The sequence below is a fragment of the Pseudoliparis swirei genome, chromosome 11, assembly GCF_029220125.1.
Source record: "Pseudoliparis swirei isolate HS2019 ecotype Mariana Trench chromosome 11, NWPU_hadal_v1, whole genome shotgun sequence".
NCBI lineage: Eukaryota > Metazoa > Chordata > Actinopteri > Perciformes > Liparidae > Pseudoliparis > Pseudoliparis swirei.
The window spans coordinates 13,674,110-13,701,284 of record NC_079398.1 but is presented as its reverse complement, the minus strand read 5'-3'; the positions used below and the strand labels follow the sequence as shown (position 1 = coordinate 13,701,284).

Below are 27,175 nucleotides of genomic sequence, written 5' to 3'. Positions count from 1 at the left end.
AGAATTAGAAATGAAGATGTGAAGAAGAGGCCATGTGATAGGACACAGCCCTGGTCTCCTTTCCCACAGCTCCAGATTCAATGGCATGCAGGCGAAACTATCTAGGATTAGTAGTATATTGTGAGAAAGTTAAATTGCTGTCGTTTCAGTTCCTAATTTGTCATTTAATCTTAACACAACACATGGTTACCATTGTTTATTGTTCCAGCTCTGATGGTTTCACAAACCATTAAAAAAAGGCACTGTGTTTACCTGCTGCCTACAAACTAGCCGCCACAGAGAACTTTGTTGTTGGTTATAATGTGCTATACTTTGTCAGGCCACTTTTTACATCTTAGTAAACACGGGTGATATAAAGGAGGTTAACGTTTGGTTACAATGAGTAAAGCTCATACGGGTACTTTTGTGAAGGAAGCAGGGGACCAGAGACAGGCACTTCATTCAGTAGCCTGCAGCCTGCAGATGTGCGTGTATTTCTTTGCTTTCAGAAGTAAAGACTTTTTAAACTAGTGTTGTTACGAGATGTGCCGACGCTTCAAAGCGTGTGTCGAGTATGGAGGGGGCGTTTCCTCGAAGCGCGTATCGAGGCTTGCTTCATTTAGGGGAGGAGCCAAAAATGATGACGTCCGAAGCCTCGCTGCCCGGCTGTACCACGTGACTGCTTCAGGAAGTGGTTCAGATATTGCCGGGAGGTTTGACAGCAATATAAACCCCTCAGGCTCCATTCAACATGTGGGTTGTTGGTTGAGAGTTTAGAGAGTTTAGAGAGAGAGATAGTTTGGAGAGTGAGGAGAGAAGGAGAGGTGATAAGATGGAACTGTTGAGAAACAGTTATTTCTGAATAAAAATGAATAAAATGTCACTTGTCCTGTACATCACTGTCCAAGTTACACAAGCATATTCAGTCCCCTCTTCCTAGTTACACAAGCACACGTTCACTGTCCTCTGCCTGCTTAAGCCCATGCCATTTTCCTAAAGTGACATAACATTATTACACAACCTGCCATATCATATGATAGGCTACTACCATTTTGGGAACATTTACACACACAGAATACATTCAAAAAACATTGTATTATGCACATATGTGATAATGTATGTACAGAAATGATTTGGTCATACATTTTTGAAATTCATAGTCATTCCCAACAGCCATAACAGACACAATTCAATTCAATTCAGTTTATTTGTATAGCCCAATTTCACAAATTACAAATTTGTCTCGGAGTGCTTTACAATCTGTACACATAGACATCCCTGCCCCAAAACCTCACATCGGACCAGGAAAAACTCCCAAATAACCCTTCAGGGGGAAAAAAAGGGAAGAAACCTGGAGGAGAGCAACAGAGGAGGATCCCTCTCCTAGGATGGACAGATGCAATAGATGTAATGTGTACAGAAGGACAGATTTAGAGTTAAAATACATTCAATGAATATGACAGAGTGTATGAATAGTTCATAGTAGGCATATTCCACGATGGAGACCTCCACGATCCATCAGGCAGATGGCGGTGGGGAGGAGGAGTGGGCGGAGTCTCAACAGGACAGTGGCGTAGTCATGAGCAGGAATTCCACGACCCAGACGATCCATCAGGCAGATAGGATCTATGCCGTCTCATAGGGTCCGATGACCCCATGAGACGTAAAGTCAAAAGGACTTCCGGGGAGAAAGCAGAGTTAGTAACGTGTGATTGAGAGATGAAAATTCATCCTTAAGGAGAGAAAAAAAAAGGAGATAGGTACTCAGTGCATCCTAAAACGTCCCCCGGCAGCTATAAGCCTATAGCAGCATATCAAGGGGCTGGACCAGGGCAAACCTGATTCAGCCCTAACTATAAGCTCTGTCAAAGAGGAAGGTCTTAAGTCTACTCTTAAACGAGGTGACTGTGTCTGCCTCCCGGACTGAAATTGGAAGCTGGTTCCATAAAAGAGGAGCTTGATAACTAAAGGCTCTGGCTCCCATTCTACTTTTTAAGACTCTAGGAACTACAAGTAGTCCCGCATTTAGTGAGCGTAGCTCTCTAGTGGGGCAATATGGTACGACAAGCTCCTTAAGATATGATGGAGCATCACCAATCAAGGCTTTGTAGGTTAAGAGAAGAATTTTAAAAGTGATTCTTGATTTTACTGGGAGCCAGTGCAGAGCAGCTAGTGCAGGAGTGATGTGATCTCTTTTCTTAGTTTTAGTGAGAACACGAGCTGCAGCATTCTGGATCAACTGGAGGGACCTAAGAGATTTATTAGAGCAGCCTGCTAATAAGGAGTTGCAGTAATCCAGTCTCAAGTAACGAACGTGAACCAATTTTTCTGCATCTTTTGAGACAAGATGTGCCTGATTTTGAAATATTACGTAGATGAAAGAATGCAGTCCTTGAGATTTGCTTTACGTGGGAGTTAAAGGACAAGTCCCGATCAAAGATAACGCCAAGATTCTTTACAGTGGTGTTGGATGCCAGGGCAATGCCGTCTACAGAATCCACATCACCAGATAATTGATCTCTGAGGTGCTCAGGGCCGATTAAAATTACTTCGGTTTTGTCTGAGTTTAACATCAAGAAGTTGCAGGTCATCCATGTTTTTATGTCTTTAAGACATGCTTGAATTTTACAGAGTTGGTTGCTCTCCTCTGGTTTTATCGATAAATATAGTTGAGTGTCATCTGCATAACAATGAAAGTTTATGGAGTGTTTCCTGATAATATTGCCCAAAGGAAGCATGTATAAGGTAAATAAAATTGGTCCAAGCACAGAACCTTGTGGAACTCCGTGATTAACGTTGGTGGTTATCGGGGCGTCATCGTTTACAAATACAAACTGAGATCGATCTGATAAATAGGATTTAAACCAAATTAGTGCCGTGCCTGAAATGCCAATCGACTGCTCCAGTCTCTGTAACAGGATGTCATGGTCAATGGTGTCGAATGCAGCACTAAGGTCTAACAAGACCAGGACAGAGAGGAGTCCTTTATCTGCTGCCATTAAGAGGTCATTTGTAATTTTCACCAGTGCCGTCTCGGTGCTGTGGTGTTTTCTAAATCCTGATTGAAATTTCTCAAATAAACTATTATGATGTAGAAAGTCGCACAACTGATTTGCGACCACTTTCTCAAGGATCTTGGAGAGGAAGGGAGGTTAGAGATCGGTCTGTAGTTAGCCAATACCTCTGGATCCAGAGTGGGCTTCTTCAGGAGAGGTTTAATAACAGCCACCTTGAAGGAGTGTGGTACGTGGCCTGTTAGCAGAGACACATTGATAATATCTAATAGAGAGCCGCCAATTAAAGGCAAACGTCTTTAAGCAGCCTCGTCGGGATGGGGTCCAAGAGACAGGTAGACGTCAAGTAGAAACCGTTGAAAATAATTGGTCACGGTTGATAGGAGAAAATCCTCCAAATATACACCTGGGCATACAGCGGTTTCCAAGGCCATTCCACTTGAGGACAGATTGGCACTGGTTATGGGCAAGAGATTATTAATCTTGTCCCTAATAGTTAAAATCTTTTCATTAAAGAAGTTCATAAAGTCATTACCACTAAGGTTTATAGGAATGCTCGGCTCCACAGAGCTGTGACTCTCTGTCAGCCTGGCTACAGTGCTGAAGAGAAACCTGGGGTTGTTTTATTTTTCTATTATTGATGAGTAATAGGCTGCTCTGGCATTACGGAGGGCCTTCTTATATGTTTTAAGACTATCTCGCCAAACTAAGCGGGATTCTTGAGATTAGTTGAACGCCATATGCGTTCAAGCTTTCGTGACGTTGCTTCAGTTTGCGGGTCTGAGGGTTATACCAGGAGCAAACCTCCTCTTCCTCACTGTCTTCTTCTTCAGAGGGCTATCGAGTCCAGTGTCATTCTCAGAGAGCCTATGGCACTGTCAACAAGATGATCAATCTGGGACGGACTAAAGTTAGACCAGGAGTCCTCTGTTATATTGAGACGTGGTATCGAATCAAATACAGAAGGAATCGCTTCTTTAAATTTAGCTACAGCACTATCAGTTAGACATCTAGTGTAGAAACTTTTGACTAACGGAGTACACTCCGGTAGTATAAATTCAAAAGTTATGAGGTTGTGGTCTGACAGAAGAGGATTCTGTGGGAAGACGTTCAAATGCTCAATGTCAACGCCATAAGTAAGAACAAGATCAAGCGTGTGGCCAAAGCTGTGAGTGGGTTTCTGTACTCTCTGACAGAAGCCAATCGAGTCCAACAAGGAGATGAATGCAGCACTAAGGCAATCATTATCAACATCCACATGGATATTAAAATCTCCAACAATAATAACTTTATCGGTTTTAAGAACCAAACTTGATATAAATTCTGAGAATTCAGATATAAACTCTGAATATGGACCTGGTGGCGGTACAGAATCACAAATCGAATTGGCTGTAGTGTTTTCCAGGTTGGATGTGAAAGACTAAGAACAAGGCTTTCAAATGAGGTGTAGTGTAATTTTGGTTGAGGATTAATTAATAGGCTCGATTCAAAGATGGCTGCTACTCCACCTCCTCGACCGGTGCCTCGAGGAATGTGAGTATTAATATGACTTGGAGGAGTCGATTCATTCAGGCAGACATATTCTTCATGGCTCAGCCAGGTTTCAGTTAGGCAACATAAATCAATGTGATTATCTGATATTAAATCATTCAGTAACACAGCTTTAGATGACAGAGATCGAATATTTAGGAGACCACATTTAATAGACCTATTTTGTTGCACTGCTGAAATAATTGTGTTAACTTGTATAAGGTTATTGTGTACGACTCTCTTCTGCTTACTTTTGATTTATTTAATTGAAGTGGCCGTGGGACAGACACAGTCTCTACTCTAAAGTCAAGGGTGGGTAACTGCTCGAATGGAAGAGCAGAGAAGGGTGTTAAACTACAACTCTGCTCCCGGTTCCTGATCTGAACCCTGGGTTGTCATAGATTAAGTCCGTGATCAACTTGGTCATATTCGCAGAAATGAGACGCGCTCCGTCCAACGTGGGATGAATGCCGCGTCTCCTCATCAGATCAGGTTTTCCCCAGAAAGTCTTCCAGTTGTCTACGTAGCCCACATTATTCGCTGGGCACCACCTCGACAGCCAGCGGTTGAAAGACGACATTCGGCTATACAATTCGTCTGTCTGCAAATTTGGGAGAGGGCCAGAAAATTACGGTGTCCGACAACGTCTTGGCATAAGCACACACCGATTCCACATTAATTTTAGTGAGTTCCGAGCGGCGGGCTCGGCGTCATTACCACCGGCGTGTATTACAATCTGACTGTATCTCCGCTTATCCTTAGCCAGCAGCTTCAAACAAGACTCCACGTCGCCCGCTCTGGCCCCGGAGGCACACGACTCTGGTCCGTGGCTTCGCTATTTTCACGTTCCTGACTATAGAGCTCCCGATAACCAGGGTGTGTTCCTCAGCGGGTGTGTCGCTGAGCAGGAAAACTGGTTCGAAACGTGAAGTGGTTGGTGCACAGCGGGCTTCTGTGTAGACTTACGACTCCTGCGAACAGTTACCCAACCATCCGGCTGCACGGTTACCGCCGGGGAACAGCTAACAGCTGACTGTAGATCCGCGCCGACTACGGGAGAGGGCGGGCTAACTAGCATAGCTGTCTGAGCTTCGATAGCGCGGAGCCGTGCATCTAACCCACTTAGACCTGCCTCCAACCTAGCAAATAAACTACACTTGTTGCATGTATCGTTATCATTAAGGGAGGCAGGGGGATAACTATACATGAGACACACTGAGCAAGAGGGAGCGGGAGGGAGAGAAGAAGAAGTCATGCTCGCTGTTGAGCTGGCAACCAAAGCTTACCGGAAGAGTGAGATGATGCGTTCAATGCATCACATTATGTGGTTCAGATACAGCTGCCTGTGATTATGCACTTGGCCAGTAGGTGGTGTCGTGTGCACATGAAGCTTCGAGAAATGAACCCTTTCTCGAACCAATTGGCTGAAGTGGTTCGATGCCTCATGAGGCTTCATCTCACCACCACTACTAAATACACATGTAGCAGCTCTCGCACCGTTACCCGTGGGTTTCCCCCAAAAGCACCAAGAATCAGCCACGCACCACACGGTTCCGTTGGATAACATGTTTTTATTGTGTTCCACACAACACCGAGCAGACTACGCCTCTGCTCACCTCCTCCTCCACTCTCAACTGAGAGCTTTTATGAGGGCGGCCTCGGCTGCTGACTGATTGCCAATCACCAGCAGCCGAGGCCAAATTGGAGACAGCTGCCACAACACACTTCTTCAAATCTCCAGTGTCTCATTTAAATTGTGATGATTCTAAAACACCTTGCTGTAATACTAAAGCATCACTAGTAGAGGGTGGTATTTTCATTATTTATTGAAGTTATGACCTGCAGCAACGCTTCCTCAGTTCAAAGACTCTTTATGTTTTATAGGGGTAACAATGACAGGCTGTCATTGACAGCTCATTTTGTGTTTTCAGAAACATATACAGTGATGAGCATCAAGCTGTTATAGATATAGTGGAAATATGTGTCTGTATAAAACTGTCGGAGGATTACGTGGTTCCAGTGGCGGGCCGTGGGCCTGGGGCCTGGGCCTTCAGTGAGGTCCTACACAGTCCCACCCGAATTAATCCACCTCTTATTACTATCATTATGATGCCATGGCTCTAGACCAGGGCTGCTCAATACGTCGATCACGGCGTAGTATTGGTAGATCGCATGACATAAAAAAAAATTGGCCCACCCCCGTCATTTTCTCTACAGCACGTCTTTGTTCATTTATTAAACTAAACAGCCGTCTGATGTTGATCGTATCTACACAACAGCATGTCATTTCTCTCGGCTTTCCGTGTCGCGCGCTGCAGAATGCGCGCATCGGGACGGAGAAAAAGAAGAAAAAAGTCCTCCTTACGATGTCTAACTTTTCTTGAAAAGTTCGTCTTGAGAAAGGCGTTAAAAGTATATGCTCGAACAAATCGACATCTTCTCCTCCTTCCGCCATTGTGGGTTGAAAAAACAGCTTTGTAGTCCGCGAATTAATTCCTTTATCAAATTCAGTTTCCTAGTTCTGAGGTTTTGCATCTACCTGCCCATAGGACCCGCCTCTCAATATTGGTAACCCAATCAAAAGACGTGCACGCCCTCCGCCTGCTAGCTGGCTCCTGTGCCGGTTCCGGGGCCTTCTAGAAGGCCTAGAGGAGCCAACTCTAAAGCTGATTGGTTGACACAACATTGTCATTCCCATTCACTTGAAGCTACCAGCGCCCGCAATGTTGATTCTGAAGGCCTAAGGGCAGATTTTAGCCCCCTGGCAACACACGATGGCTCAATATGATTGGATAAAAGATCTAACATAAAGACCAGCCCTCCAAATCTCAACCTGGCGCTGGCAGCAGCGCAACCAAGAGGAACGCTATGTGTAGTGGCCATTTGTCGTCCGTAATCAAACAAAAAGATAAATCAAATCGCCACTGATGCACCGTGGGTTTTGGTGTTGACGCATGCAAAAGAAAGTACTGTCCATTTCCGCCTGTTAGTATTCTGATAATTTATTTCTTAAACCAACAAAAAAGGAACAAACTAAAATGTTGACATTTCCTCTCCGTGCTGTGGTAAAAAACCATTGGCCACCCTGGTGCATGCTGGTCCTGTGCCTATCCACCTCTACATATAGCCACAGGTGCCCAGTGTTACCCAATCAGTGAACCTACAACTAAATATATTAAACTAAATTACAACTATCCTAAGAAACAACTAACATATCAAAACATAACCTAAATAAGCAATAAATAATCAATATTACTTTACAATACAACCTAAATACAAAAGTCAAATTAAATAGCTCCAACATTCCGGCCCCTAATTGTGCATACAATCACAATTAATTATATTCTTAAACGGAGCTATTCCTACAACCTACATTCCAATGGCAAACTATGACAATTCTATGTCATACATTTAAACTCAAATACATCTTCTTGATGAACCTACAAAAGAAGAAAAAGAGAGAAAATAGAGGTAGAGAAGATGGAGGTAGTGAAAGCATTAGTATGCTAAGCTGCTGCTTCCAATAGCAGACAGAGCTTCGTCACTGGTCTCTCCAGAACGCTGGTTCTTGTTTGAAGCCGCACAGTGCGCACCAGTCCCTTTGCATCTGGTCTTGCTTCCAACACTTTTGCCATCATCCAAGATCCTCTTGGAGCTGTGGCGTCCGCAATAAAAACTATGTCTCCAGTAGTGAGGCTTCTTCTTGGCCTTGTCCATTTTTGTCTTTCTTGCATCAATGGAAGGTACTCAGAGATCCATCTCTTCCAAAAAAGTTCAGCCATGTACTGAATCTGCTTCCACCTTTTCCTGATGTACAGATCATCTTTATCAAAAAGTCCTGGTGGCATGATTGGTTTTCCCTTTAAAAGTAGAATATGGTTTGGTGTGAGAGCTTCGAGGTCATCTGGGTCGTCTGACACTCTTGTGATGGGTCTATCATTAAGTATTGCCTCAACCTCACAGAAGATGGTCTGGAGCCCTTCATCGTCCAGAGTTTGCTGTTTAAGAATTGAGGTGAGGACACTTTTCACTGAACGAATCAGGCGCTCCCAGATGCCACCTTGATGGGAAGCTGCTGAGGGGTAAAGTTCCATTGTATGCCCTCCTGGGTCAAAGACCTTTGAATTTTGCCATGATTCACAGCAGCCAAACTTTCCTTCAGCTCGTAATCCTCTTGATGCTTAATCGGCTGGATTCTCCTTAGAACCCACGTATCTCCACTGATCCACATCAGCTGCTGTTCTGATAAAAGCGGTCCTGTTTGCCACAAACGTGTGGAATCGCAACTCCTTCGGAAGGATGTTATCAACTCGCACAGCAAGAACTGTGGCTGGGCAATCCAGTAGAGGAATTGTCATCTGCTTGAGTTGATCAGCAGGTACCATCTCAGCATAACCTTGGGGTATGTTGTTTAGAAACGTGATGTATTTGTCCTTAAATGGGCCATTCTTATCCATTTTTCTTTTCAGGCTTCGTAGGCGCTGTTCTGCAACACAGCAAGTGTTAGGCAAGACAGAATCTTTCTGTCTGAAAGGTAAGTCAATACAGTAATGCTCTCCAGTCAGTACTGTTGTGCTGTTCATTATGTTCATGAACTTGAATTCTTCTCTGGGCATTTCAATCTGCTCCTCCGATGATCTCTCATTAAAGTCATGGTTATACTGTTTGACCAGCATTTCTTGCAGATGTTCCACAGAGATTCGGTTGGCTGTTACAGCAAGGCAGCCACTCGTACTCGTACTGCTTCTCCCACGCAGTGGACCATGAATGACCCAACCCACTCTGGTTCTCACTGCATAGGGTACTTCACCCTGGCTGTTTATCAGCTCCCAAGGCTCCATCACTTTTGAAGCATCAGTTCCAATTAGTAGCTCAACATCTGCATCAATGTCATGGAGCTTAACCTCCTTGAGATAGGACCATTGATCCAGATCCTCCTGTCGTGGGACATTCAGTGTAGGGACAGGCATGGTCTTTTGAGTTAAAACATCAGGTAACTCAATGAAATCATTTGAACTCATGCCAGACACTTCAAGACCTGACACATTATATGCATTCACAATCTTCTTTTGACCCATTGTTCTTAATAAAATACTTGTTCTTTTACCAGTTGAGTTCAATTTTCTTGCCAAGTTCTCAGTACAGAATGTGCCTGAACTTCCTGGATCCAAAAATGCATATGTCTGCACTGTTTTGTTGCCCCTCTGGCTCTTGACTTTGACTGCAACAATAGAAAAGATGGAATTATCTTCATCACCAGCCCCAATATGGCCACAGGTCTGAGACATTGCATTTGAAACACTTGGAGGTGTCTCAGACTGTCGGGGTTGCTGTGGGGTTGTTCCTCTCTCCTGCCGCTCTATATGAAGGACTCCTGGGTGCTTTTGGTGACACACATTGCAATCCAAGCGACTCCTGCAGTCCTTGCTTATGTGGCCTACTTTCAGGCAACCAAAACAAATACCCTGTTCCTTGATAAAATTGATCTTATCACGATGTCCTTTCCTTTTAAACTGTGGGCACTTATCCACTGTGTGACAACTTTGAAAACAAAACAGACAGTTGTGAGTAGAGAAAGACTTGTTCTTGTTTTCGGTGTATGGAGTAATGACTCCTTTTACTGCAGTAACATTGGTAGCAAAGCTGCTTCCCTTTTTCCTTTGTGTCAAATGACCAATGTTAGAGGCTTTCAAGTTGGTGGATTGTGATTCCTGTACGTTTCCAAAAAGTGGGTCTGAGGCAATTCTGACCTGCTTCTCAATGAATCCAACAAGATCACTGAACAGTGCTCTCCGGCCACTTCGGTCCTGCAGATCACAAGCAACATTTCTCCACCTTTCCCTTAATTTGTAAGGGAGTTTCAAGATGATGCTCCTCATAATGGATGGTAAGTCCAGTTCCTTCATATGCATCATTTGCTCTGTTAGATTTGAGCATCCTCGAAGAAAGAGAGATCATGATTTCAATGCTTTGAGATCTTCACTTTTAACAGGTGTCCAGTTGAGATTTTTTTCCATATAGGCAGATGCAATTGTGTACTCGTTTCCAAAGTGTTCTGCTAGAAGACTTTTGGCTCTTTGGTATCCTTGTTCTGAAGGCAAATGTTGACAGCTGCACACCAGGTCTCTTGGCTGACCCCTGGTGTATTGTTCAAGAAAGTGTAAACAGTCACTCCAATTAGTCATCTTCTCCTCCACTCCATTCTCAAAAGCTCTGATGAAAGACCTGTACTGGAGAGGGTCTCCATCAAACACCGGAATATTTCTAACAGGAAGGACAGAGCACAGATTTTGTTGAACCAGCAGAGCAGCGATGTCATTTTGTCTTTGCATAACATTTACAATGTCATTCTGATAGTTGTCAGTCAGAGTTTGAGTTTGCACACGTCCTGCTTGATTTTCATACACGGTTTGTGTGGCTGGCCTTACAACTTGTGGTTGAGTTATGGGATCAGAAAACACGTGATGTTGTTCATCCACGTTAACTGGAACAAAGGTGTTGGCACGGGCACTTAATTTAATGGCTTTTTGAGAAGTGTTCCTTTCAAAATAAGAGTTCATGCCATCCGAACGTTTTGAACCACGCTGTGATGAATTCATTTCCAAGACATGAAGTTTTGCATTTGTCACTGCCAATTCCGTCTCAAGCTCCAATTTTTCCTTTTCTTTCCTCAAACGTTCCTCTTGGTCCTCTATCAAATGTTTCCTTCCGAGAGCAGCAACCCGTTCCTTCAGGGCTGCCATGTCGGCTTTAGCTTCAACGCGTGCAGATGATGTTGATGAACTTCGTGATAGTTGCGACTGTGTCCTCGCAGAGTTTACTTTTACGCTTGACACGTTAGACGCACTGTCTTCGGGGTTTATTTCATCTGCGACGCGCTGGTCGTTGACGTCATCCTGTGGCTGCTCATATGGTTGACCCATTTCTGACAGCCAGTCTTTTACTCTTTCCGTGAACTCATAAAACATTTTCATTTTTTCTTCATGATTTTTATTTTGCCTTGCAACTTCATCTTGTGGTAAAGGCAAGTTCACAAACGATTCATGCATTTCATTTGCGTCTTGGCAAAACTTGATGAATTTAGCAAGCTCAGCAGTCACTGAATTGACATTTTCATTTGATGCCATCAACTCACGAATGTTTCCCAAACACTTTTTGGCTTCTTTACATTTTGTACTTCTCTTTTGCTGGCACATTTCCGTGTGATAGCCCAAGCCTTTAGAAGTTAATTTAATGTTCCTTCTTGCTGACAGCGATTCAACGTCACTCGCCTTATCGTCAGCCATTTTTAAAGTGTTGTACAGCAATCAAAATCCGCAATCGGACATAAATGCGGCTTAAAGGCAGCAAACACAGACAGGGTGCTCACTGGCCGCTCCGCTTCATCACACACACTCACTGAAGTCGGCTTTTCAATCAATGTGGCCGCTGATAGTGGTGCGCGTATTGCGCAATGATCACATGCAGCGCGTCACTGCTGTCAGACTTCTTAAACTTTACGAAACATGGCTGTGTGGTGACTTTTAAACTCCATTCGTTTAGCCGTTGTCCTCTACAGCAGTCGCATCACATACCAGTTTCTCCGTCGATAATCCAACACGATCCAATGCAATCCATCCAGTCCAATACTGCGGGATCCTCTTCTTGCGTTCACAGGCAAGGTTTTTTACTTCGTGTAGTGGCCATTTCTCGTCCGTAATCAAACAAAAAGATCAATCAAATCGCCACTGATGCACCGTGGGTTTTGGTGTTGACGCATGCAAAAGAAAGTACTGTCCATTTCCGCCTGTTAGTATTCTGATAATTTATTTCTTAAACCAACAAAAAAGGAACAAACTAAAATGTTGACACTTCCTCTCTGTGCTGTGGTAAAAAACCATTGGCCACCCTGGTGCATGCTGGTCCTGTGCCTATCCACCTCTACATATAGCCACAGGTGCCCAGTGTTACCCAATCAGTGAACCTACAACTAAATATATTAAACTAAATTACAACTATCCTAAGAAACAACTAACATATCAAAACATAACCTAAATAAGCAATACATAATCAATATTACTTTACAATACAACCTAAATACAAAAGTCAAATTAAATAGCTCCAACACTATGAAATTAAGAGAATAACTCTTACTCTGGGAAATAATTGAATACATATTTGTGGGGAAATATATTTAGAAAAAAATATATATTCTGATGATGTTTAGGCCAGCAGAGAAGGCCTTGCTGGCCCTGACGGCCCGCCACTGCGTGGTTCTCAGGAGAACAGTGATGTTTGGTTGATGTGGTCTGAGGTGATATTTGATTGAAGAGTATTGCGCAATACTTTGGTTGATGACTAAACATCTGCAAAACTAAATACCCATCAGCCTCAGCTGTTTGTGTTTCGTGATGCTAAGCTAATATTAGCAGGCTGTTACGCTTCATTAAAATAATGAACATGATCAACATTATACTGGCTAAACATCAGCGTGTCAGCATTATTTACACGCTGAGCCCGTGAGCATGCTGACGTCATCATTTAGCTCAAAGGTGCTTCACAGCCTCACAGAGCCACCAGCATGTGGGACTCATGTATGAGCAAACCAGATGAAACATTGATGAATAGTGTAAGATAAATACATGAATAATCTTGTAATATTTTATAAACCATCATATGCACATTTGCTTATATTGTTTATAAATCAATCTTGAAATGAGGAAATCACTGAAGAATCCAATAAAATACATTTTTCAAGTTAAAATCCCATCTGTATGATCATTTCATGGCTCAGGCCCAATTCATGAATGCAAAGATTCATAGCAAAATATTGGATTAAAACACTTTATTACCTAGAATAAATTAATGAAATAGTATTTAATATATTTAGAAATGTTTTTCTGACACTACCGTTAGTCCCATGTCACGCCAGTGTGATGACTCACATTCCAGTGAGGAGACAAAACAAGCGTTGAATGAAAATGTGCGATCAGAAAAGGCCTGAAAAAGATTGCAGCCTCATTCTTGAGTTGATTCTGATGTTTCTGCGTCGGGTTATATCGAAACATCCCGTAACTCAAGTTTGAATGTTATTTTGTGCCAAATCCTGTTCTCATAATAACAGGTTGTTGATGTAACTGTTGCCAAGTTCTCATGTCAATTAAGCTTTTATTCTTTTAGTTTGTTTTATTGTTTTCAATGTATAGAATACAAAACAGCTGTTTGATACGGTGGGACATCCATAAGAGAAAAGCAGAAACCTGCTTCAGGTGGAGATCATGAGATATTTAAATATTTACAAAAAATAGACTGAACCAGAATGTTTGACAGGTTATATCAATTTATTGAACAAAACATTTCAGTTGTCTGAGATGACAAAATTGCTCCTTGGGTAACAGACTGATTTAATTAGCTATTGCTTTCTAAATTTGGTAAAAGTAAAAGTATTTCATGCTTTTTGTTCCTCCTCGACGAAGCCGCACGTGATCCATCCCATAAATGCTCCTCCAGTGGCCACCACAGCTGACGTGGTTCCTGACAGACCGGCTGCAGCTATAGAGCAAGATTACACTTTATAAAATATAGAATTAAAAACAGCTCTTTGATTCGGTGGGAAATCTGAGAGAAAAGCAGGACAATTTATTAATGGTAGATTATAAGATTAATAAAAAATGTAAATCACAAGATCGAAATAACAATAATAATATTACTTTGTATTAATATAGCGCTTTTCTTTACACTCAAAGATGCTTTACATAGGGCATAGACAAACAGAACAGACTAAATAGAAAGACAAGGAGCAAACAAAACAAACAAACAACTGGAGAAGCTATGCGGAATGAGTCATGTCCGAGAGGAGATCTGAAAGGTAGGGAGGGGCCAGGTTGTTTAGGGCTTTGTAAGTGATGAGTAATATTTGAAAGTCCATCCTGTATTTGACTTGGATCCTGTGAAGGTTGTGTAGGACCGGGCTGATATGTTCATAGCGGCGGGTGGAGGTGAGCAGTCGAGCGGCAGAGTTCTGAACATACTGTAACGGATATTGTGCTATTGTGTTGACAGGAATAAGTTGTTCTAGATAAGATTTGTTATGGCAATGACTGAGTTCAGGAGGTCAATGAAGGTCTCATGACCTCTGTGTACCTGTGAAACCTGTCAATCACCCTAGCTACCGATAGTGAATGGGTGTGACCCTGTCGAGTACTGGAGAGACTTGGAGAGGTGGTGTAAAGGGTCCAGTTGCCACCGGGAGGAAGGAAAGTCGCCCTGCACAGAGACAGGCATTCCACCGGGACACAAGCTTGGGACACGAGGAACCTTGGACTCTAGAACTACCCCCCTAAACCTTCCCAATGACCCCGGCCTCTCGGCCGTCCCTTCAGAGACTCCCTCCCTTCCCTTCCCATGCCTTGGTTCCAGCGTCCCCTTTTACTTCTCCTCAGGGCAGACGGCTGCCTCAGAGGAACCGCAGGGCCCCTGTCCACCTGAGAGACTTTGTTTGTTTGTCCAAGGGACATTGTGGTGGGAGGGTACTGTAACGGACTGAGGGACATGGAGCCATGTTGAGAGAGAAGGTCTGGGCTGAGTTAGGGCCGATGATGAGTATTTCAGATTTATTCCAGTTGAGTTTGAGAAAGTTCAAATAATGTATTTTACCTGCTGCCTGCAAACCAGCCACCACACTTCCTGCTGCCACTCCTCCCCCGTTAGCGACCGCAGCGGTTGACATCATCTTCGCACCAATGGAGCCAGCTACTATCCCAGTGGAGCTGAAACCTGCTGCTGCCAGAGCAGCAGGAGCCAGGACAACAGCACCTACTGCGCATGGGCAACAGCACAGCAGAGGAATCTGTGTTGCGATTCATTTGGCCACTTCAAGATAACGTGAGATCATTCACGATTCAGGTGTAGCATGTAAACATGGTCAGTTAAGTTCAGTTGAAAAAGTAAACAAAGTCTCACCTGCTCCCGCTCCTATGACCGCAGCCTTCACTGAAACACAAGATAAACAGCTGGCCTGATCAACGACTTGTGCCATATGGTTACAATCATCAGTATTTGTTCAATCGGAAACCACACGAGTTAAAGAATCGGTACTTTAGATTAAATATATTAATGCCAAAGGAACAGATGCTCACCCAAAGGACCCATGTCTTCCACTTGTGTCTTTAGTGTCTGGAGAAAAGGCGCAACTTTCCAATCTGGACACAAGAGGAAAACAGACGGTATCTTATACTTCCTCTATTAAGCCAAGGAATAACTTGTATTGCATTTAAAACGTGTGTAATTGAAGAACAGAAAGTGAAACTAAAATAACAATTATTTACAGATGGTGAATGATCCTCTAACTCAGTGGTTTGCAAATGGAGGTACGTGTACCCCCATTACGTGTACGTGAGATTTGTTTTAAATATTTAAAATGAGCATCCATTAAAAAGCCTTTGAGAATAGTTATTTAATAAATATTCAATAAAATATAAGTGTGAGTTCATCAACTGAATGGTATGTATTGTTATGTTCACGGTGAGGACAGCGCCACCAGGCGAGCATTGGTATGCATGACATACGCGAGTAAGCAGACGGCAAAACATTATGGGGTCAGATCAGTCTCAATAATTACCTTTGCATTGAAAATGCAAAGGTAATGTTTTGATCGGCGTGTATTTGTATGCGTGCGTGTTATTCGCATAAGTCAAAAAGTATTAAACCGAATCGCATGAAATTTGGTGGGATGATTGTTATTATCCGGGGACCCCTTGATTAGATTTTGGGATCGATCGGGTCAAAGGTCAAGGTCATGAAAAGGTCAACATCTTCTTTGAATCGCATGCAATTTGGTGGGATGATTGGTTATTATCCGGAGACCACTTGATTAGATTTTGGGATTGATCGGGTCAAGGTCATGAAAAGGTCAAAATCTTATTTTTACCATAGCACGGTCAATTTGTATCCAATTGGCATGCAACTAATGTCAACATGTTCATAATTCAATGCCCAATCTTGTGATATGCGAAGGTATGCGCTCTACCGAGTGCCCGTTCTAGTTTCAAATGCACAGAGAGAGACTCACAAATGCAAACACGAATATTCACAAATATATTCAATTTACAAATGCACGCAGAACGATTGACAAATACATTTCAATACACACGGAAATAAATTAAGATTTATATAAAGGGAAAATAAAAATCATAAACATATTTATGCATTTCTATGTGGATTTATATGTATTTATTTATTATGCTGTAACGGATATTGTGCTATTGTGTTTACAGGAATAAGTTGTTCTAGATAAGATTTGTTATGGCAATGACTGAGTTCAGGAGGTCAATGAATGTCTCATGACCTCTGTGTACCTGTGAAACCTGTCAATCACCCTAGCTACCGATAGTGAATGGGTGTGACCCTGTCGAGTACTGGAGAGACTTGGAGAGGTGGTGTAAAGGGTCCAGTTGCCACCGGGAGGAAGGAAAGTCGCCCTGCACAGAGACAGGCATTCCACCGGGACACAAGCTTGGGACACGAGGAACCTTGGACTCTAGAACTACCCCCCTAAACCTTCCCAATGACCCCGGCCTCTCGGCCGTCCCTTCAGAGAGTCCCTCCCTTCCTTCCCATGCCTTGGTTCCAGCGTCCCCTTTTACTTCTCCTCAGGGCAGACGGCTGCCTCAGAGGAACCGCAGGGCCCCTGTCCACCTGAGAGACTTTGTTTGCCCCCTCAGGGCCAAGGGACATTGTGGTGGGAGGGTACTGTAACGGACTGAGGGACATGGAGCCATGTTGAGAGAGAAGGTCTGGGCTGAGTTAGGGCCGATGATGAGTATTTCAGATTTATTCCAGTTGAGTTTGAGAAAGTTCAAATAATGTATTTTACCTGCTGCCTGCAAACCAGCCACCACACCTCCTGCTGCCACTCCTCCCCCGTTAGCGACCGCAGCGGTTGACATCATCTTCGCACCAATGGAGCCAGCTACTATCCCAGTGGAGCTGAAACCTGCTGCTGCCAGAGCAGCAGGAGCCAGGACAACAGCACCTACTGCGCATGGGCAACAGCACAGCAGAGGAATCTGTGTTGCAATTCATTTGGCCACTTCAAGATAACTTTAGATCATTCACGATTCAGGTGTAGCATGTAAACATGGTGTGTTAAGTACAGTTGAAAAAGTAAACAAAGTCTCACGTGCTTCCGCTCCTATGAACGCAGCCTTCACTGAAACACAAGATAAACAGCTGGCCTGATCAACGACTTGTGCCATATGGTTACAATCATCAGTATTTGTTCATTCGGAAACCACACAAGTTAAAGAATCGGTACTTTAGATTAAATATATTAATGCCAAAGGAACAGATGCTCACCCAAAGGATCCATGTCTTCCACTCGTGTCTTTAGTGTCTGGAGAAAAGGCGCACCTTTCCAATCTGGACACAATAGGAAAACAGACGGTAACTTATACTTCCTCTATTAAGCCAAGGAATAACTTGTATTGCATTTAAAACGTGTGTAATCGAAGAACAGAAAGTGAAACTAAAATAACAATTATTTACAGATGGTGAATGATCCTCTAACTCAGTGGTTTGCAAATGGGGGTACGTGTACCCCCATTACGTGTACGTGAGATTTGTTTTAAATATTTAAAATGAGCATCCATTAAAAAGCCTTTGAGAATAGTTATTTAATAAATATTCAATAAAATATAAGTGTGAGTTCATCAACTGAATGGTATGTATTGTTATGTTCACGGTGAGGACAGCGCCACCAGGCGAGCATTGGTATGCATGACATACGCGAGAAAGCAGACGGCAAAACATTATGGGGTCAGATCAGTCTCAATAATTACCTTCGCATTGAAAATGCAAAGGTAATGTTTTGATCGGCGTGTATTTGTATGCGTGCGTGTTATTCGCATAAGTCAAAAAGTATTAAACCGAATCGCATGAAATTTGGTGGGATGATTGTTATTATCCGGGGACCCCTTGATTAGATTTTGGGATCGATCGGGTCAAAGGTCAAGGTCATGAAAAGGTCAAAATCTTATTTTTACCATAGCACGGTCAATTTGTATCCAATTGGCATGCAACTAATGTCAACATGTTCATAATTCAATGCCCAATCTTGTGATATGCGAAGGTATGCGCTCTACCGAGTGCCCGTTCTAGTTTCAAATGCACAGAGAGAGACTCACAAATGCAAACACGAATATTCACAAATATATTCAATTTACAAATGCACGCAGAACGATTGACAAATACATTTCAATACACACGGAAATAAATTAAGATTTATATAAAGGGAAAATAAAAATCATAAACATATTTATGCATTTCTATGTGGATTTATATGTATTTATTTATTATGCTGTAACGGATATTGTGCTATTGTGTTTACAGGAATAAGTTGTTCTAGATAAGATTTGTTATGGCAATGACTGAGTTCAGGAGGTCAATGAAGGTCTCATGACCTCTGTGTACCTGTGAAACCTGTCAATCACCCTAGCTACCGATAGTGAATGGGTGTGACCCTGTCGAGTACTGGAGAGACTTGGAGAGGTGGTGTAAAGCGTCCAGTTGCCACCGGGAGGAAGGAAAGTCGCCCTGCACAGAGACAGGCATTCCACCGGGACACAAGCTTGGGACACGAGGAACCTTGGACTCTAGAACTACCCCCCTAAACCTTCCCAATGACCCCGGCCTCTCGGCCGTCCCTTCAGAGACTCCCTCCCTTCCCTTCCCATGCCTTGGTTCCAGCGTCCCCTTTTACTTCTCCTCAGGGCAGACGGCTGCCTCAGAGGAACCGCAGGGCCCCTGTCCACCTGAGAGACTTTGTTTGCCCCCTCAGGGCCAAGGGACATTGTGGTGGGAGGGTACTGTAACGGACTGAGGGACATGGAGCCATGTTGAGAGAGAAGGTCTGGGCTGAGTTAGGGCCGATGATGAGTATTTCAGATTTATTCCAGTTGAGTTTGAGAAAGTTCAAATAATGTATTTTACCTGCTGCCTGCAAACCAGCCACCACACTTCCTGCTGCCACTCCTCCTCCGTTAGCGACTGCAGCCATTGACATCATCTTCGCACCAATGGAGCCAGCTGCTATCCCAGCGGAGCTGAAACCTGCTGCTGCCAGAGCAGCAGGAGCCAGGACAACAGCACCTACTGCACATGGGCAACAGCACAGCAGAGGAATCTGTGTTGCAATTCGTTTGGCCACTTCAAGATAACTTTAGATCATTCACGATTCAGGTGTAGCATGTAAACATGGTGTGTTAAGTTCAGTTGAAAAAGTAAACAAAGTCTCACGTGCTCCCGCTCCTATGACCGCAGCCTTCACTGAAACACAAGATAAACAGCTGGCCTGATCAACGACTTGTGCCATATGGTTACAATCATCAGTATTTGTTCATTCGGAAACCACACAAGTTAAAGAATCGGTCCTTTAGATTAAATATATTAATGCCAAAGGAACAGATGCTCACCCAAAGGATCCATGTCTTCCACTCCTAATAATAAGAATCATTTATTTTATATAGCGCTTCTCAAGGCACCCGAAGTCGCTTTACAGAGTCCAGTAGTCATACACACACACAGTCATCCCGGTGGTGGTAAGCTACATCAGTAGCCACAGCTGCCCTGGGGCAGACTGACGGAAGCGTGGCAGCCAATCAGCGCCTACGGCCCCTCCGACCACCACCAACATTCATTCACATCCATACGAACCGGGGTGAGGCTGCGGTGCATATCTTTATGATGGTGGGGGAAACCGGAGTACCCGGAGTAAACCCACGCAGACACGAGGAGAACATGCAAACTCCACACAGAAAGGACCTGGAACGACCGGGATTCGAACCCAGGGCCTTCTTGCTGTGAGGCGACAGTGCTAACCACTGAGCCACCGTGCTCCTGTCTTTAGTGTCTGGAGAAAAGGCGCAACTTTCCAATCTGGACACAAGAGGAAAACAGACGGTATCTTATACTTCCTCTATTAAGCCAAGGAATAACTTGTATTGCATTTAAAACGTGTGTAATCGAAGAACAGAAAGTGAAACTAAAATAACAATTATTTACAGATGGTGAATGATCCTCTCACTCAGTGGTTTGCAAATGGGGGTACGTGTACCCCCATTACGTGTATGTGAGATTTGTTTTAAATATTTAAAATGAGCATCCATTAAGAAGCTTTTGAGAAAAGTTATTTAATAAATATTCAATAAAATATAAGTGTGAGTTCATCAACTGAATGGTATGTATTGTTATGTTCACGGTGAGGACAGCGCCACCAGGCGAGCATTGGTATGCATGACATATGCGAGAAAGCAGACGGCAAAACATTATGGGGTCAGATCAGTCTCAATAATTACCTTTGCATTGAAAATGCAAAGGTAATGTTTTGATCGCCGTGTATTTGTATGCGTGCGTGTTATTCGCATAAGTCAAAAAGTATTAAACCGAATCGCATGAAATTTGGTGGGATGATTGTTATTATCCGGGAACCCTTTGATTAGATCTTGGGATCGATCGGGTCAAGGTCAAGGTCATGAAAAGGTCAAAATCTTATTTTTACCATAGCACGGTCAATTTGTATCCAATTGGCATGCAACTAATGCCAACATGTTCATAATTCAATGCCCAATCTTGTGATATGCGAAGGTATGCGCTCTACCGAGTGCCCATTCTAGTTTCAAATGCACAGAGAGACTCACAAATGCAAACACGAATATTCACAAATATATTCAATTTACAAATGCACGCAGAACGATTGACAAATACATTTCAATACACACGGAAATAAATTAAGATTTATATAAAGGGAAAATAAAAATCATAAACATATTTATGCATTTCTATGTGGATTTATATGTATTTATTTGTGGATCGCAATGCATGTGTTTGTGGAACGCTACATACATGCGCACGTATTTTTGAGACTCCTCTGCCATGGCTCAACTATAAATATCGCGTTTTTTTAAACATAGAACTATCTGTAGCCAATCAAATGTCGCCTTCATTATCAACCAATCACATGAGCGCCATTCGCTTCATTCCCGCCTTAGAGGGGCGGGGCTTATCTCAGCGTCTTGACTGCTGCTACTCTAGTCTCGCTGGAAGCTGCAGTCTTTCATCCAGAGTCGGTGAAAGTCACCGAGCTGTGTGAGCCTACGGGTGATGTTATGAACACAAACACGAGGGCGTTAGATGTTCCGACGTGTGAGAGTGTAACACCCTGTTAATGTTGTGTCTTTTGTGAGAAAGTTCAAATAATATGTTTTACCTGCTGCCTCCACCACACTTCCTACTGCCACTCCTTCCTTGTTAGCGACTGCATCAGCCTCTGCTCCCACAGCAGGAGCCAGGGCAACAGCAACTACTGCACATGGGCAACACAGCAGAGAGAGCTTTGTTGTTCATGGTATTATTATTTGTCAGGCCACTTTAACAGGATCATGCATGATACGTTTTGCATGTAAACGGCACTTTACATTAACGTCTGTTTAAATCAGTTGAAAAAGTAAACACAGTTGATCCATGAAGGCTGTACTAAGTCTTACTTGCTCCCACCACCCAGGCTGCAGCAGTCACTGAAACACAAGATAAACATCGAGATAAACCTTTCCAGTTATTTTACGAAATCAACGACATTTGGCATATCATTACCTATTTTTTTAAATAAGAAAAACCTATATTAATAAAAGTATCAGGACTTTCAAATGACTATAATTATTGTCAAAGAACGGTGATACTCACAACGGTTCATGTCGAGAGAGAGCGAGCGCGATCACTGGCAGTGGCGAGCCTTGAACTGGGCTGGTTTTATATTCCTGAAGTTGAGTTAGGTAACGCTTCTTTGAAATCGAAACTATAAAAAACTATAATAACTGAACAATGAAAGACATCGTAACGTAACCCAAACAGACTCACAACAACAATGTCTGAGGTGGTAGGTCATCTGCAATAATATCTGCAACCGGCGATTGCTATAGGCGAACTAGGACTGCGGTCAACTCAGCCGACACCCGGATCTCCGTGGTCAACTCAGCCGACACTTACATTTCTGTGCACCTATAGACTGATGTTGACGGTAAACGCATTCGATCTGGAGCGCGCGAGGGTTTTGATCAAGTTAGCGGAAGGATTCACATGACACAACATCCAGTTTTGCAAAGTTAGCGGAAAGAACTACGTGAAACAACATCCGTTTTTCAAAATAAGATGTCGACAAATCATACACTAGCATATAAAAGTAGACAATTAACTGATTTTGAATCGTTATAGATCGTTTCTGAGACTTTGCTTAAATTCTGCTAACATTAAAACTTTTTTACTGTTCCAAGGAAGAGTTTATAAAAATAAAAGTCAGACTTTTGTATGTTAAATTCCTGTATATATATTTCCCCAAGAGTTCCAGGAAATGAATGATGCAGCTGTGTTCAAGACAGTCCTGACTTCCATTATCCTGGAAATCAAACTTATCTACGGTCCCAATTGGGAGATATTTCACAGTAAAAGTCCTAAATGTTTACCTAGGAAATCGGGTCATTTCTTTCATGTTTGAGGTGCTTTATATATGTTTTTCCTCAAAAGCCCCGGCAGTGACTGATGCAACCGTGTTAAAGACAATCCTGACTTCCATTATCTTAGGAATCAGACATATCTACGGTCCCAATTGGGAGATATTTCAAATTAAAAGTCCTAAATGTTTACGAGAAATCGGTCATTTCTTTCACTTTCGCAAGTGTTCAAAAGAGCTTCATGTAGACCAACACAGGTGTTATGGTGCGGTGTGGAGGACCCAAACGCAGCCGGAGTTTCACGAGAAATCAGCTTTATTTCCAGGACAGGAACACCACACAGGAACAAAAAGGACGATCCGACACCAGACAAACAGAAGGACACAGATTAAATACACAGGGGAACGAGACACAGGTGGAGACACAGGTGGAAACAATCAGGGCGTGGCTGGAAACAATCAGGAAAGAAACAGACAAGCACAGGGAGGGAAGAGCAGGGAAACAGGAAACGAGACAGGGACTTCAACATAAAACAGGAAACACACAGATCCTAACAACAGATACTATAAGCCAAAATGATGATACTAAAATAAATGTGCATTAATCCATCCTGGATATTACAGAGAAAGATCAAGATCAGGTTAATCACAAAATGTTTACGCTATATAATGTACTGTAAATGTTCAAATCCAGAATTACACTCAAGACAACAAAACGCAAGGAATAATGGAGAAAAGTCAATGGGATCTGAAAAAGATCCGTTTTCAATGGAGACGACTGACCAGACTGGATGACTTTGTCCACACCTACAAAACCACCCTGAAGGCCCTTCTTAGGGAATACAGTGACTCTTTGAAGAGGAGGAAGAAGGTAAAATGTTTAAATGCTTTGACATTATCCATAAAGGTCCTTGTATTGTAGAATATTTGGTTATTTAGTGCAGCAATGACATTAAAAAAGCACCTAACCTAGCATAACAGTCTGTCAATCCATTAAATCAGAAATAATTTACTTTAAATTATAAAGTTGTGATTATGTAACTGTCATGGATATCCTCACAATTAATTCACTGTTAATATTTTTTTGATTATGTGTCGACACACCTGGTGGATGTTGAGAGGTGGAAGCAGAGAAAACAGAATAAGCGAGGAGTTTATGTGATGCCCTTGACCACGCCTTTTCTTTTCAAACAACACAAAAAGGTAAACTTTTTTTAAAGCTAACAATTATTATTCAATATGTTGAAATAGCATAACATGTAATAAATACAATGTTTGTATCAAATACAATATTTGCGTTTTTCTCAGAGCACAACAGAAACAATCACACCACAAGCTCCAACAACAACAAAAGATCTTGACCATAATGAAAAGGCCATTAAAGGGCTTTCAACAAGCTTGGTATGGTTGCACAATGAACAGGAATGTAAAACACCTGTAAATCAGCAGCTTCATGTTGTATTTTGTATGTAATACACTTGCATGAATGCAGTTATTAATACAGATTTGACCATGTTGTTAGTCTCGACGAAAATGGTTTAAAGCTTTACGTTAATAATGCAATTTTGATATCTAGAAGCCAACAGATGATGAGGATGCACAGGGATCCACCAAATAAATGCTGCCTCGGGCAGCACTTATGTACTAAAAACACAAGAATGACATGAAATATCAGTCAACGATTATTCACAACATCCATAAAACAATAAAAGATCAAAATGATGAATATAAATGTAGTTCCAACTAACCAGAAACTTCCAGTGAGTGTTGTGTACATTCACAAATCCCATTTACATCGTGTCACCCAAAGTTAAAGCTTAGCATGTGGCTGGGACTTTGTAAGAATGCAGTGAGAACCCAAGTGTGATTAGACAGGAGACTGAAGCAGCATTCAATTAGTTTAATTCTCTTTGCACGACAGCCAACTTGTCTAACTTAGTTAGTTGGTGACCTCTAATGTGCTGTGCAGAAATAAAAAAAGATAAAACAGATTAGAAGTTAAGATGAAAAGAGAAGCCTTTCTCTGTCTGGTACTAATGAGTGAATCGATATTTGATTAAGCACATAAAACATTATATAACAGAGCCTATATAGTCTGTATGTTAAGAAACAGTTGAAGTCAAAGATTAGACAAGGATGTTATTGGGTTGGTTCATGAAGTTTACAAACTGCTGGATAGCTCCCTTGCTGTTCCCGGGAGCAGGAACAGCACCTTGGAGAGCGTTGCAACGCACAGTCTGACAGACAGAGACACAGATTATATCACGCACTTTTAGTTATGTCCAATATTTCAGGATGTAAGGCTTTGACTCGAGTTACAGAGGCTTCCAGAAAGATGTTGTCAAAATGTGGGAGCCCAACAACTTACAGAGACATTGACGTCGTTTTCGCATATTACATACAAATTTCATGGGTATTGTACATATAATTCACACTGACATTTTCATGAAATATTCTCACACAGTGAGTACTTCAAAATGTGAAGGATCTGCCACAGCAAGTCTGACTGGGTGGATGTCAAATGGAAGGGAGCGGTTATGCAACACCCAGTGCAGCAAGATGGCAACAGATGTGGGTTGGTGGTAATCATGGTGAGATCAATATTTCTCTAAGACCAAGCTTTTCCCAAATTAATATTTATCAATTCTGTATTTTTGATTTTAGTTGTTTTAACAGCATCTGCAATCGCTCACATGTACATCACATATTGTGCCATTGTTTAGATCGCAAACAAAGTCATGGAGGCCTTCCCAATCATGCCAAACATGGTATTTGGCACGACACTCAAAGAAATGGAAGATCAGCGGAAACAGTTCGCTCTGAAAATATTGAAAGCATCAGGTGAGTGAGAACTTTTGCAACCCATATTTTTTTAGTGTAGTACTCAAGATCTAATAAGTGTGTTTTTATCTTATTGTTTGAATCGGAGTACAAATGTTCAATGTGCTCGGCCAAAAAACCACCCGGTCCAGGGACTGCTTTCACTGACTGGGTAAGTAATGATTTGACTCGCATCATTGTTTGTTTGGGCAATTTGAACATATTATTTATAAGATAATAGAGGGATTACGTTCAACAAGTAATGGAGAATGACATGCAACAAAGAGCTCTGGCCGGAGTCCTACCAGTTCATCATCCGTTTTAGTCTTCTGACTGCATGATAGTGTTTATTATTTTAAGATTGTTGACATCATGTGATGGTGAGCTGATAAATGATCAAATAAGAAAAAAAACATAGTTTAAAAAAAAGGCTATTATTTTGAAGGTAAGATCATTTTAAAATAAAATGTATTCATTATTATTTTGGCCCCCAAACTGTTGAACATTGTGTAATACAAAAAAAAAAATTCATTGTAAAACATTATTATATTAAGCTCCAAACTGTTACATTTTAAATAACAAAACAGCATGTAACCATGGTCAAGTTAAAGGTGATTAATTTTCCCTCTTTTTTTTAGATTCTGTGTGACAGCTGTTCCCGCTGGTTCCACAGCCAGTGCCTCGGAATGGACACACAAACCCTTCAGAAAGCATCAAATTCCAACTGGAACTGCTGTCTGTGTCCCTAATTATTGCACCAAAAGGATGTGCAACATTTTTTCCATTTATTATTTTCCATTTATTCTAATTTGTGCAAAATAAAGTTTTATTTAATTTTTTCTGTAATTGCACTTTAAATAATTCACGGTTCAAATGTGTCACTTTAATCGTAATTTTCAAAATGTTCTGAATTAATGTTCAAATGTGTGACTTTCATTTAGAAATATATTAGGATTAGTCGAATAAAAAACGACGTCCTGAACACATCTGCCTCAGTCATTTCCTGGGGTTATGAGGAAAAACATATTTAAAGCACCTCAAACATGAAAGAAATTACCGATTTCTCGTAAACATTTAGGACTTTTACTTTGAAATATATCCCAATTGGGACCGTAGATATGTCTGATTCCCATGATAATGGAAGTCAGGATTGTTTTGAACACAGCTGCATCAGTCAATGCCGGGTGTTTGGAGGAAAAACATATTTAAAGCACCTCAAACATGAAAGAAATGACCGATTTCTCGTAAACATTTAGGACTTTTACTTTGAAATATCTCCCAATTGGGACCGTAGATAAGTTTAATTTCCAGGATAATGGAAGTCAGGACTGTCTTGAACACAGCTGCATCATTC

The 27,175-nt window shown here is 42.1% G+C and overlaps 1 protein-coding gene across 14 annotated transcripts in view; it reads right to left on the bottom strand.

Annotated features, from left to right (window-relative positions):
• Positions 1-13,822: 13,822 nt before the first annotated feature.
• The window catches only part of LOC130201715 (elastin-like), a 71,466-nt gene continuing 58,113 nt past the window's right edge, over positions 13,823-27,175 (bottom strand). For 7 of the 14 annotated variants that reach the window (XM_056426810.1, XM_056426814.1, XM_056426806.1 and 4 more), the window contains 9 exons: positions 19,797-19,826; positions 19,491-19,652; positions 17,859-17,921; positions 17,683-17,712; positions 17,377-17,538; positions 15,641-15,703; positions 15,465-15,494; positions 15,159-15,320; positions 13,823-14,054 (listed from right to left, as the gene is read on the bottom strand). In XM_056426810.1, the coding sequence (XP_056282785.1) occupies positions 13,951-14,054; positions 15,159-15,320; positions 15,465-15,494; positions 15,641-15,703; positions 17,377-17,538; positions 17,683-17,712; positions 17,859-17,921; positions 19,491-19,652; positions 19,797-19,826 (806 nt within the window). In that variant the 3' untranslated portion in view covers positions 13,823-13,950. Of the gene's footprint in view, positions 14,073-15,158; positions 15,321-15,464; positions 15,495-15,640; positions 15,704-17,376; positions 17,539-17,682; positions 17,713-17,858; positions 17,922-19,490; positions 19,653-19,796; positions 19,827-19,972; positions 19,997-20,405; positions 20,436-21,765; positions 21,862-27,175 lie in introns of all 14 variants that reach the window. The other 7 variants (XM_056426818.1, XM_056426819.1, XM_056426820.1 and 4 more) reach the window with 7 other exon arrangements.